The sequence below is a fragment of the Nyctibius grandis genome, chromosome 6 (genome assembly GCF_013368605.1).
Source record: "Nyctibius grandis isolate bNycGra1 chromosome 6, bNycGra1.pri, whole genome shotgun sequence".
Lineage (NCBI taxonomy): Eukaryota > Metazoa > Chordata > Aves > Nyctibiiformes > Nyctibiidae > Nyctibius > Nyctibius grandis.
This window is the reverse complement of record NC_090663.1, coordinates 70,349,024-70,362,201: the sequence shown is the minus strand read 5'-3', so window position 1 is coordinate 70,362,201 and position 13,178 is coordinate 70,349,024. Positions and strand designations below refer to the sequence as shown.

General features: G+C 40.6%; 1 protein-coding gene across 1 annotated transcript in view; it reads right to left on the bottom strand.

Moving 5' to 3' along the window:
• Nucleotides 1-13,178, bottom strand: part of IQCM (IQ motif containing M) — an 85,560-nt gene that overhangs the window by 49,945 nt on the left and 22,437 nt on the right. The window contains 1 exon segment of the mRNA XM_068404179.1: nt 10,402-10,497. Coding sequence (XP_068260280.1) covers nt 10,402-10,497 — 96 coding nt within the window.

Here is a 13,178-nt window from a genome sequence, read left to right as displayed (position 1 = left end):
AGGCGAGAAATACAGGCAAAGGTTCTTTACAATTTGCACTCACTAGGCTATTTGATACACTGCTATAACAAAGGAGTCAAATGGCTTTATCTTCTCAGAATCTTCCATATAAAACAGTGCAGTGAAGCATGTGTTTAACTCGGAATGAGCTGTTCCCACTTCACACTATGATGAGCCACTTGCCAATTGAGTTCAGTATCCAGTCTCCCACTTGTAAAAGGAATTTAATTGGCTGTTACAGCAATCTGTGCTCTGATAAGGTTGCTGAGAGGGAAAAAAAAAAAAACAAAACCCAAACTATCTCAACCTATCCTACTATCTCCAGTTTTTACCTAGGGCCATCCAAAAGTTCACAATACTTTTCCTTTACTTCCCAAACTACCTTTCAAGTCTTCAGTATGTGGTCCAGTAGGTTGCATAGGCTTTCATGTGAGGCTACCTCACCCCTTTGAATTCAAAGGTCTTTTTCTGCCTGAGACAAGGGTGGCCTGCAATAAAGACCTTGCTTCCACTTCACAAGCCACCTGTTACCTTCTTCGCCAACCTGCCAACTCCTCTATTGCTTCCCAGTCCTGCTGCTCCCCAGCCCACTGTGCCATCTGCACAGCAGGAATTCAGAGATAAACTTACAAAGTGTTAGAACTTTCAGCTTTGTCTCAGAGCCGGTGCTGCTTTGTGAGCAGAATAATTATTCTGGAATAAAAGTAACTTTTATTTAAGAATAATGTCTGCATGGAAAGCTACTCCAGAATCAGGGGTAGCAAACTAATTTATTGCATTCTAGCTCTGCTAGTCTGCTTCCTCTTTTGTACAGGGCCCAAGATCTATTTGTGAATTCCTCAAATTTTCTTACTAGGACAGGATATATAAGGATGTAATAATTACATTAACCTACAAAAAGAATGAAAAATTACTCAAAATATCATTTAAAAATTTCCAGCAATTTCTGAAATTAACATTTCCAGCATTTCTGAAACTGGGAAGAAGCTGAAATGCAGGACCCTGATGACTCAAAAGACTGTTACGACTTCTGTCCCAAAGTTTAAAAGAAAAAAAAAAAAACCAACAAAAAAACACTTTTGCAATAAAACCACAGATCACTGCAGCACAGAAGAAATTGAACTAAGAGTGTCATATGAAAGACTGGAAGAGGCGACTAGGTTGAAACCAGAGAAAAAAAATTCAGCTCATCTATTATAGTTAGTGGTACCACACCACAGAAACTCAGGACCTTAGTCTCGGTCCCAGTGCCCCATAACGCTGAACACTGCGTAAATACAAGAATTATAGAACAATTACTGTCTCAGATAATTCACAACTGCAGTAAAAACCAAGAAACAACAGAGGAATACAGACAGATGAAGTAAGACAAGGAAACAATGAAGTTATTTTGATTGGCATGACACAGTTGTCACAGTACATTAGGAGCTTAATGGTTGTTACTTTAAAACAGGCAGGGTGGTCAAGGTTAATCTTAAGAATCAACATAAAGTGCATTAAAGAGGTTGTTAAAGAGGTTGTTTTGGACCATCTGCAAAGAGCTGCTGCCAAGTCTACAAGGTAGCACAGGAAAAACACCTACAGTTGCATGCTTGAACATTGAAACTGGCATCATTCATCAATGGGAAGAATAGAAGCTGATCATTCTATTGTGAATCAGAGATGAGAGAGTGGAAAAGGATATTTCATATTTTGTTCAATTCAGTTTATTATGGTATTCTGTCTAAACTGGTGAATTTGAACCATGGAACCACTTTGCATGATAAACAGTAGAACTCTATCAGCCTTGAATCATAATGCAGAAATGGGTAATTCACAGCTAGCTTTTAAAGAGCTTTCAGTTTAAAGAACCGTCTCCTATTTTAGGTCAAGTGCAAAACCCTACTAAAGTGCAAATTGCAAGCAAATCAAGCTATCTTAGCTCTCAAAACACCACAGCTATATTGTATCTCCTTCCAAAGAAAATAAATCAATAATTCAAAATAATGGCATTCTGGTAACAACACCTTGTCTATAACCCATTCTTCCTCATGTGTCTTTTGGGGAAATATTTTATTAAGCATATTTTAAAGATTAACGAACCACTCTCACTTTTTTGTTGCTGTTAATTTTTCAAAGAATACACGAAAGCCATTCTGAAACAATACTCCTTGTACGTAGATGTAAGCAAAGCTACAGGCACTTTCTGAGCACACTTACTGTTTTATCCAGATGCATAAGCTACAGTGATCTCTGTTGACTTTTCTCATTAAAGAAAATGCAATCAGACACGGACACACTGTGCAAGGTGATATTCTTTCACACGAAATGTCCAGTAACAAAGATGTCTCTCTGCATTACGTGCTTTCTGCTACTTCTTCCCCACTTCTTGTCTACATTTTAGTCCAGGTTAGCTTTTCTTCTTGGTAGATTAGACGTTGTAGCTGGCGTTAATCAAATAAAAATGCCATGAAGCAAGTGCATAATTTTACATGGCAACTTACCTATCGGAACATGGGTATTGCAAACAGAAAGCTGAATTGATGTTGAAAATAATTGAAAGCATGTGCCCCAGAGTCAGTTGTGAAAACAACTATTGCCACTTTGGCAATACCCGCCTATCATCAAAGCCTCTTTTGAGAAGGTATATTGGCTATGTTTATCTATACAAACAAAGAGTACTGCCCTGTCTTTGGATAATGTGTTCATTACAGGCTCGCTCATAACTTTACGTGACATTTCAAGATTTTGAAGTTCAGTTTTGTTTTGTTGCAGAACAAAATCAAGAGATGCTACACAGTGGCTAAGGCATTCACTTGTGATGTTGGAAACTCATTGAATAAAATGCCCTGAACGAATCAGCAAAGTGATTTCAACCTCACTTTTTCACAACCTACCCAAAACCCCCTCTGCATGCTTGGTTTCATGAGAGGGGTAATATTTCTGGTTTTCTCCTTTCTTCCCCACAGCAGATATTCTAGACTTGAGAAATTCTTCTTGACAAAAAATGCCATTGAACCTCATTTCCAGGGTGAAAACATTTCAGCTATAGAGTTTCAGGATTTGCCTAAAGTCAGGGTGTATTTCTCAGTCATTTGCTCCTTGTAGAGGAAATGCTGGCACATCCTTGTGGTAAAAAAATACACTTTTCAATAAGCACTACACAGTAAAGCCAGACCCTGTTCCTAACACAAGTGTTTGCAGTGTAGCAGGAGATACCCTGATTCTCTAAATTCCATAAACTCACCCTGGGACATAGTTTCTCAGCAATGTGTGCTCATGACACTTAGTCCTTCCTTTCGCTCCTTACATGGAAGTAGCATTCCATGCTTCTTATCCTTAACACCCAGTCACCATAATACTCAAGAAACTCTTTATTCAATGAAAGATAAGGTCAGGCATTTTGATGCAAGATTAGAAAAAACACACTACAGAAATATAAAATGCAATTTGAATTTAGACTTAATGATCAGGTGCCTCTCTAGGCAAGACGTAATCTGTTTTATCTAAACTCCCCAAGACTTTTCCATGCTGTCAAAGCTGAAAATTTACTGCATTCAGCAATACTACTACTTCTGAATATTATTCTTGATCTAAAGCTGGACAAGAACTCTAATTCCATCCCATTCCATCTGATTTTTGTTTCTCTTTTTTCTATTTTTTTCTATACTATTTTTTAAATGTGAGTGTAGTCTGTGGACTTTTCACTCTTCCTCAGGAAGGCTTCCTCAAAAAGGTTTGCAGGTCATCAGCTAGCAAGGGTTACTTCACTCTCTTTTCATGTATCTACAGCATTCTTCAGTTAACACCTTTATTGCAGCTTAAATGATCTTAACAAATTCCTAAGACATTCCAATTGTTAGAATACTCTTAAGGCTGAATATTACATTTTGCTTTTAGTCACCGTCAGTCTAAGCTTGTGGTAGAGACTGAATATGACATCTTTGGGCATGCTATTAATATTGACAACAGACTTAGGAATACAACAGTGTCATTGAACTAGAGACATGCTGCCACTGTAACCTTGAATCATTTTGACTGACCATTGCTGTTTAACAAAACATTTAATGAAATATTACCAAAACAATCTTATCTTCAATAAATGTATTCCATACTGTAAACTAAATTTTAGACTGTCTTTACTGATGAATGTCATCCAAGAGATCTTTAGACAATCACACTTTCTAGTACAGCTTTCAAACCAGAAACAAAAATACGAGTCACCAATTTGCAGATAATTTTGGAGAGGCCACTTGTAAAATACAAAGTTTAAGATGGAGAACAAGTAAATTTCAAAATACAGCTCTGAGTTGTTTAGTGTGCATAGGCGCACAGTTATTTACCCTTCCAAAGCTATTTTTTTCAAATACAGTAAAAAAATTCATTTCTTAGCTATGCAATTTTTTTACACGAAACCAGCCTAACACCGATTTAGTTACTAGATGTGGTTTCTCATTATTTGTAAGGTGGATAAGGAGCTGAGTAAAGGAGAGCCAGTAGTGCATTGATACAAACAAGAAACTAAGGGCTAGCAGGAAGTTACCCGTGGATTTCCTCCAAAATCAGTGTCACTAGTGAACTTAATAATACTTCTATTAGTATTCAGCATAGTGTACCAATGAAGTGACACATGGTTGGAGTACAGCACCAATAAACCTGGAAGATCAAAGCATCATATAGGAAAAGAAGAACTGGATGATATTGTACACTGGAGTTATAGAAACAGAGTGACAGTAAAAGTGCAAGTTTATAAATTGATTACACAGAATCACAGAATCACAGAATGTTAGGGATTGGAAGGGACCTCGAAAGATCATCTAGTCCAATCCCCCTGCCGGGGCAGGATTGCCTAGACCATATCACACAGGAACGCGTCCAGGCGGGTTTTGAATGTCTCCAGAGAAGGAGACTCCACAACCTCTCTGGGCAGCCTGTTCCAGTGTTCAGTTACCCTCACCGTAAAGAAGTTTTTCCTCAAATTTAAGTGGAACCTCCTGTGTTCCAGCTTGCACCCATTGCCCCTTGTCCTGTCAAGGGATGTCACTGAGAAGAGCCTGGCTCCATCCTCTTGACACTTGCCCTTTACATATTTATAAACATTAATGAGGTCACCCCTCAGTCTCCTCTTCTCTAAGCTAAAGAGACCCAGCTCCCTCAGCCTCTCCTCATAAGGGAGATGTTCCACTCCCTTAATCATCTTCGTGGCTCTGCGCTGGACTCTCTCTAGCAGTTCCCTGTCCTTCTTGAACTGAGGGGCCCAGAACTGGACACAATACTCCAGATGCGGCCTCACCAGGGCAGAGTAGAGGGGGAGGAGAACCTCTCTCGACCTGCTAACCACACCCCTTCTAATACACCCCAGGATGCCATTGGCCTTCTTGGCCACAAGGGCACACTGCTGGCTCATGGTCATCCTGCTGTCCACTAGGACCCCCAGGTCCCTTTCCCCTACGCTGCTCTCCAACAGCTCTGCCCCCAACTTGTACTGGTACATGGGGTTGTTCTTGCCCAGATGCAGGACTCTACACTTGCCCTTGTTATATTTCATTAAATTTCTCCCCGCCCAACTCTCCAGCCTGTCCAGGTCTCTCTGAATGGCTGCGCAGCCTTCCGGCATCTCAGCCACTCCTCCCAGTTTTGTCTCATCAGCGAACTTGCTGACAGCGCACTCTAATCCCTCATCCAAGTCATTAATGAATATATTGAATAGAACTGGTCCCAGAACCGACCCTTGCGGAACTCCGCTAGACACAGACCTCCAACTGGACTCTGTCCCGCTGACCACTACTCTCTGGCTTCTTTCCTTCAGCCAGTTTACAATCCACCTCACTACCCGATCATCCAGACCACACTTCCCCAGTTTAGCTGCGAGGATGCTGTGGGAGACCGTGTCAAACGCTTTACTGAAATCGAGATAGACCACATCCACAGCTTTACCATCATCTATCCACCGGGTAACATCCTCATAAAAGGCTATCAAGTTGGTTGAGCAAGACTTCCCGTTGGTGAAGCCATGCTGAGTGCCCCTAATGATCCCCCTATCCTTGATGTGCCTAGAGACAGCACCAAGAACAAGTTGCTCCATCACCTTTCCGGGGATGGAGGTGAGGCTGACCGGTCTATAGTTACCCGGGTCCTCCTTCTTGCCCTTTTTGAAGGCTGGAGTGACATTCGCTTTCCTCCAGTCCTCAGGCACCTCTCCCGTTGCCCACGACTTAGCAAAGATGATGGAGAGTGGCCTAGCAATGACTTCCGCCAGCTCCCTCAGCACCCGCGGGTGCATCCCATCAGGGCCCATGGATTTATGGACGTCCAGGTTGCTTAATTGGTCCCTGACCCAGCCCTCATCAACCAAGACAGATTCCTCCTCTATCCTGACTTCTTCTGAGGCCTCAGGGGTCCAGGGCTCCTCAGGACAGCCTCCAACAGTATAGACAGAGGCAAAGAAGGCATTCAGTAACTCCGCCTTCTTTTTATCCTCTGTCTCCAGGACCCCCACCTCATTCATCAGTGGGCCTACATTGCCTCTAGTGTTGGCTTTACCTGCAATGTATTTGAAGAAGCCCTTTCTGTTGTCCTTGACCTCTCTTGCAAGGTTTAATTCCATGGAGGCCTTAGCTTTCCTAGTTGCCCCCCTACATCCTCTGACAACAGACTTATATTCCTCCCAAGTGGCCAGCCCCTCCTTCCACGATCTGTACACCCTCTTCTTCCACTTGAGTTTGCCCAGCAGTTCCCTGTTCAACCATGCAGGTCTCCTGGTACCCTTCCTTGACTTCCTACCTGTTGGGATGCTCTGATCTTGAGCTCGGAAGAAGCAGTCCTTGAATGCTAACCAACTATCTTGGGCCCCCTTACCTTCTAGTACCCTGTCCCATGGGATTTCCCCTAGCAATTGCTTGAAAAGGCCAAAGTTGGCCCTCCTGAAGTTCAGGGTTGTGATTCTGCTAGCTATTCTGTTCCTGCCACATGAGATCCTGAACTCTACCATCTCATGGTCACTACAACCAAGGCTGCCCTCAACCTTCACCTCTTCAACCAGACCCTCCTTGTTAGTGAGGATCAGATCCAGCAGCGCTCCTCTCCTAGTTGGCTCATCCACCATTTGCATCAGAAAGTTATCATCAATGCACTGGAGGAACCTCCTGGACTGGGGATGGCTGGCTGAGTAGGCCTCCCAGCAAATATCAGGGTAGTTGAAATCCCCCACAACAACCAGGCCCTGTAATTGCGAGACTGCTCTCAGCTGCCTGTAGAAGGCCTCATCACCCTCCTCATCCTGATCCGGTGGCCTGTAATAGACACCCACAACAGTATCACCCCTGCCAGCCTGCCCCTTAATTCGCACCCACAAACTCTCAACTCGCTCCTGATCCGCCTCTGGACAGAACTCAATACATTCTAGCTGCTCACTCACATAAAGAGCAAGTCTTTAATAATTATTAAATAATTAATAAGAATTATTATTTCTTCTTATTAATTATTAAATAATTAATAAGAAGAAATTCTATACAAGTTTTTTAGTTAGAGATAATGGTGGAGGTGGAAGACCTGGGTGTCTCAGCAACTTCCAGCATGACAATAAGCCACAGCTGAGTAGAAGTAAATTTGATCCTAGAAATATCAGTCAAGGAAAAGCTTAGTGCTACTCTGTGAATTGTTATATTCTGTATCACTGTGGTCACTCAGCATTCCAGCAAGGTGAATTCTGACTGGTTAAAGTGCAGAGAAATGGCTGTTAGGACAATTAGGGCAATGAAGAGTGTCTCATATGAGAGGAAGAACATAGTTTCACCTTTTTCAGACCAGAGAGGCAAAGGCTGACAGTGAACACAACTGATTCAGGCAAGAGTGGGTGTAAAAAGTCAAGGAGGGAGAAGAGCTACAAAACCAAATGGCAATGTTGACAAAATGAAGAATAAGCACTAACTGGCCTTGCTGAAATTTAGGATGAAAACTGAACGTTTCTGAAAACGAAAGGAGACAAGAGCTGTTTTTCCATGGAAGTAGTGGGGGAAAGAAAAAAAAAACCTATGTTAAAACTAGTGCTTAATAAATATCTAAATGGCACAGACGCCTACAGCAAGGTCCTGGATTCATTAGGTGAAAATACCTTTATCAGTCCAAAGTCACTCTCTTTGTCAATTACCTGACTGTTAGGACAATTTACAAAGAGAACTGAATTATAGTACAGAAAGAAAAGTTCTTATTTATACAAAGCCTAGGTTCATAGTGTTTTCCAAAGAATGCAGAGAACAATTATCCGACTGTATCTATCTGAGGATTACTCATTTAAAAGTAACTATCATTATCAGATGCTTTTAGGTATAACATCTCTCAACTGAAGAGGTGCTATAATTTCAACAGACACTATCCAGAATCCTGTCCAACTCAATTTAAGCTATCAAACCTTCTCTCTTCTTTTACATTCTGCTTTATTCATAGATAGAGGCTCATTTTAAGAACAAAGAAATATTTAAAGAAAAAAGAAAACCACTTTTTTTTCTTGCAAGCCTTTCAATCTTCACAAGTGTTTTCCAACAGGCTAAAATATGTTTAAAATTATTTTATTAAGTTGTAGGATCTATTCACTTCTAAGATCAAACAGAAAACTTTAAGTAGGGAAGTCACCTCCAACAGCTGCTTGCTACCTTAAATTCCTTTTAACATTTAATTTTTGTAACCTCAAAACCATAAATTTTCTAAATCTTGTGTATAGAATGTGTAAAGTTCTGTTAAATGTTTCTATTGCTTTCTGAGCTTTACCTCATTTTAACTATATGAATTTGAGAATCTGTAGTCTTCACAATGTTTGGTATTTTTCATAAAATACTTGTTAAAATTGGTATAAAGGCATGGTGCAGTTGACATGCTGGAGGGAAAGAATGCCGTCCAGAGGGATCTTGACAAGCTTGAGAGGTGGGCATGTGCAAACTGCATGAAGTTCAACAAGGCCAAGTGCAAGGTCCTGCATGTTGGTTGGGTCAATCCCATGCATAAATACAGGCTGGGTGGAAAATGGATTCCTCAGATCAGCCTTGAGGAGAAGGACTGGGGGGTGATGGTTGATGAAAAGCTCAACATGAGCTGTCAATGTGCACTTGCAGCCCAGAAAGCCAACCGTATCCTGGGCTGCATCAAAAGAAGTGTGGCCAGCAGGTCGAGGGAGGTGATTTTCCCCCTCCGCTCCGCTCTCCTGAGACCCCACCTGGAGTACTGCATCCAGCTCTGGGGCCCCCAACACAAGAAAGACATGGAGCTGTTGGAGTGAGTCCAGAAGAGGGCCACAATGATGATCAGAGGGCTGAAGCACCTCTCCTATGAAGACAGGCTGAGAAAGTCGGGGTTGTTCAGCCTGGAGAAGAGAAGGCTCCAGGGAGACCTTATAGCAGCCTTCCAGTACTTAAAGGGGGCCTACAGGAAAGCTGAAGAGGGACTTTTTACAAGGGCGTGTAGTGACAGGGCGAGGGGGAATGGTTTTAAACTGAAAGAGGGCAGACTTAGATTAGATATCAAGAAGAAATTCTTTACTGTGAGGGTGGTGAGACACTGGAACAGGTTGCCCAGCGCAGTTGCGGATGCCCCCTCCCTGGCAGTGTTCAAGGCCAGGCTGGATGGGACTTTGAGCAACCTGGTCTAGTGGAAGATGTCCCTGCCTGTGGCAGGGGGGTTGGAACTAGATGATCTTTAAGTTCCCTTCCAACCCAAACCATTCTGTGATTCTATGATTAATTTAAATTATCCAGTTTCTGCATTACATTACATGAGGTTAGGTCAAACAATTTCAGCTTCATTAGCCCACTGGGAAAAAAAACTTACATTTCTGGATAGCGTGTTGTAAAAATCAAGTTGTTGAAACAATGAGATAGCCATGCTATGAAGATGCAAACGCTGGAAATCAAATATCAGTCTACCTGTCTCTCTTCTTAAAGAAAGGGTATATCTAGATAAAGTTATTCCAATTTTGACATTAGCCTGTGTTCTTTAACACATGGTGACTATCAGCATTTAAAGTCTGTGTACTCCAGAAATCTAGATCTACTGTTTGGTTTAGTTTAAAACAGGGATCTGTTCTTCGTATGACGGTCTGTATGTAACGTCATATGCACGTACATAACGCAACAGACTTACATTCATGGAAGTTCTACTCATGGTCGTGCATCAATGCTGAAGCACTGCTTTGTTCATAGTAATGGGTAGAGCATGGTACTCATAATAATGTAAGGATATCTAGCAAGCTGAGAATTTTCTGGACCCAAAATCTTGGCTACTGCTCCTAGTATAAACTTTGTTCCCTTGTTTTGATAACAACATTGTTTATATTATAGATCACTGATGTAGAAAGCAAAGCTCATTACTAAAATGCAAGAATTTCTAATGTACACAGAGCTGATCTTTCCTGACAAATACTTGTCATTTTACATACCTCCTTGCCCTTCATGCTTTTTTGCCTCACTTGGCTGTACTACTCTACAGGATTTGATGCAGTCACGCCTCTCCAGTCCTGGTATACTTTGCCTGTTGGAAAGATCGGTGTGTTTTTGAAAAATATGTTGTTTACGCAAATTACTTCACATTATTTATTTGTACTCAAGCTATTAGTAGTTTCAGTTCCCAGAAGTAGAGCTGACATCTGCTTCCTACTGGGTCAGTCAGCAGTTTCCATAAATCACTTCAAATATTCTCAAGCTCATTGTCTAGATCAATGACAGCAAAACTAGTAAATCCTCAAAGTCTGCATCTCATTGTATAGCTTTTAATCCAGTCCCACAAGTATTTTCAAAGAAAAAATAAAAAGCCGAATTCTTACCCAGATATCCTCCACAGAAAGGCATACAAGCAGCTCTGCATTCTTCCATCCACCTTACCACGCAGACAATTAGCATAGTTTACTGTTCTTCTCTTCAGATATGTTGGCTACAAGACTTACTGTTCTTTCATCTCCTGAAAATTACCTAACTAGTACACCTCTTCGCAGAGCAGGGCTGAAACCAGGAACAGGGCTGCTTTTGAAGGTATTTTAAGAGCCAGTCTGATTTCTTATCAAACTAACCACCACCACATCCAGTATAATACAAGTGCCTCGTGCCAAGTCACAACTTAGTTCTTGCTCTAATGTGATAATATACTCTATCTTCAAAATATTCTGAATGGTAAAATACACACACGCTACATTATTTTCTGAGGAAAATGTTCCCTATGAGCTTCAACTGCACCGAATTCCTGGTTCCTTATATACAACCTTACTTAATGAAAATAATGAATTGCCAGCTTACGTTGTAAGATAAAATACTTAACTATAAAGTTCTCAAAACCAATTAGATCATCTAATGTTTTTGTACAAATGAATGACTGTAAGCAGTTATTCCATCAGATAGTAGTGACTGTTATGTTCTGTATATAATAACACAAATTTGAAATGGTAACACGCTTAACCCATACTGCAATAGTTTTGCTACTGATGGGAGAAAGAATTTTCTGCTCTAGATTTTGAAAAGAAAATACAACCTTGACTTCAGTGAGTGCACTGCAACACCAGGGACATCAAAGGAGCTTGACATGTTTTGCAATAGATGTGACCATTTCAGAAAAATGGAATCAAATTTGGCTAATGAAATGAAAATCTTCATCGTGCCAGCGTTGCCCATTACATATGTAACAATAGAAGCTGCCTTACCGAAAGAGGTCAACGGTCCTTCTTGTTCAGGACTCATTCTCCAAAAATAGCACACACTAAACACTTCTGAGAAAATTATAATTGCAAACCATATTGAGAAATCTCCAATCGACAGAGCTCCTTCTCCTCTCTACATTGGCTGGTCTTCAGTCATGAAGTTTAATGTCACTGGCACATTTTAGTGTTATAATTAATAATGACTCTAGCTATTCTTGATATTTTTACATTTTGGTATCAATGATTTCATTTAAAAATGACCTCAACTAGTAATTGCAGTTTTATGAAAAGTATGGGAGTTTATTTTCTCTTTTAAAAAAGCCTTTTTGTTTTTTCGATTAAGAACAAGGGACACAAAGATGGAATTTCCTGATCCATCTTTTCTTTACTACTCAGCATGCCTGAGATATATGTCCCTCTTTAAATGTCCTTTTTTTGTAGTATAGTCCTCTTTTCTGAAGCTTTTTCCAGGTAAATTTTGTCAAGGCCTTGGATTGTAGAAGGGCCATCCTGCTTCTGCCACATGGTTTTTGGAATGCTGTGACCAGGACTATATACTGTACTTCAGATGAGGTTGCATTAGTAATTTATGAAGAAACTGTATTATTCTTTCTGCATTTGCCATATTAACCCTTAACAACATAATATGCTGTCTTTTATTCTACTGGTCACAACACTTACATTTAATAGCACATGAGAGCTTAGCCTTCTACCCAAAACCAACAAAAATTCTGTTAAGGATTCACTGATGATAAAAGATGAAAAATGCTAGGGAAAAATGACCATGTAAAGAATGCTGTGATACAATGCTGAAGACTCAGGCCATGCTCATCTATTTTCCTATTCTGTCAGATACCTTCCGCAACCTCTGCCAGCTAGATCCAGCATTCTCTCAAATGTGACATAATTTTAATTCCTGCAGGCAACTGATGGTAGTCTCATGGCTGCTACCAGGAAAGATGAGTTTCCTAACTACTAAGTTACCTAGGACTGAATGACCTCCTAGACTATATTTAAAAAAAAAACCACAGCAAATCCTGCTCTATGTTTGATAGAGCAGGCACAGCATACCATTAGGAAACATGCAGCTAAATAATGTTGAGTTAAGCCTCTACATGCAAGAAAGAACAGGATTTAAAGATACATCTCTTTCTTTTGCCCCTTTTATTTATTCATTTAAGCATGGTTCTGTTTAGTGGGATGGATTTTACAACTTCTAACTCTGTCTGTGAATGCCTCACAGAATCCACTGCAAAGTTCAGTTACTTGAGTCACTTCTAAAAACCTCGATCACTTAGGAAATACTGCAGAATGTTATCTATCATATGTATTTGCATTAATCCCTCCTCTATGAAGAGAAATTATATTTGAAAAATGTCTGAGACACCTAGGTATGAAAGATAAACAGTCACATAATGATCACAGGCAAATATCTTAATGCAGGGACATTCAGAGATCACAACACATTGGGGGTCTCTGCTTCGAGTGTTTATTCCCACAGCTTGGCAATATGCTTTTCCATTAT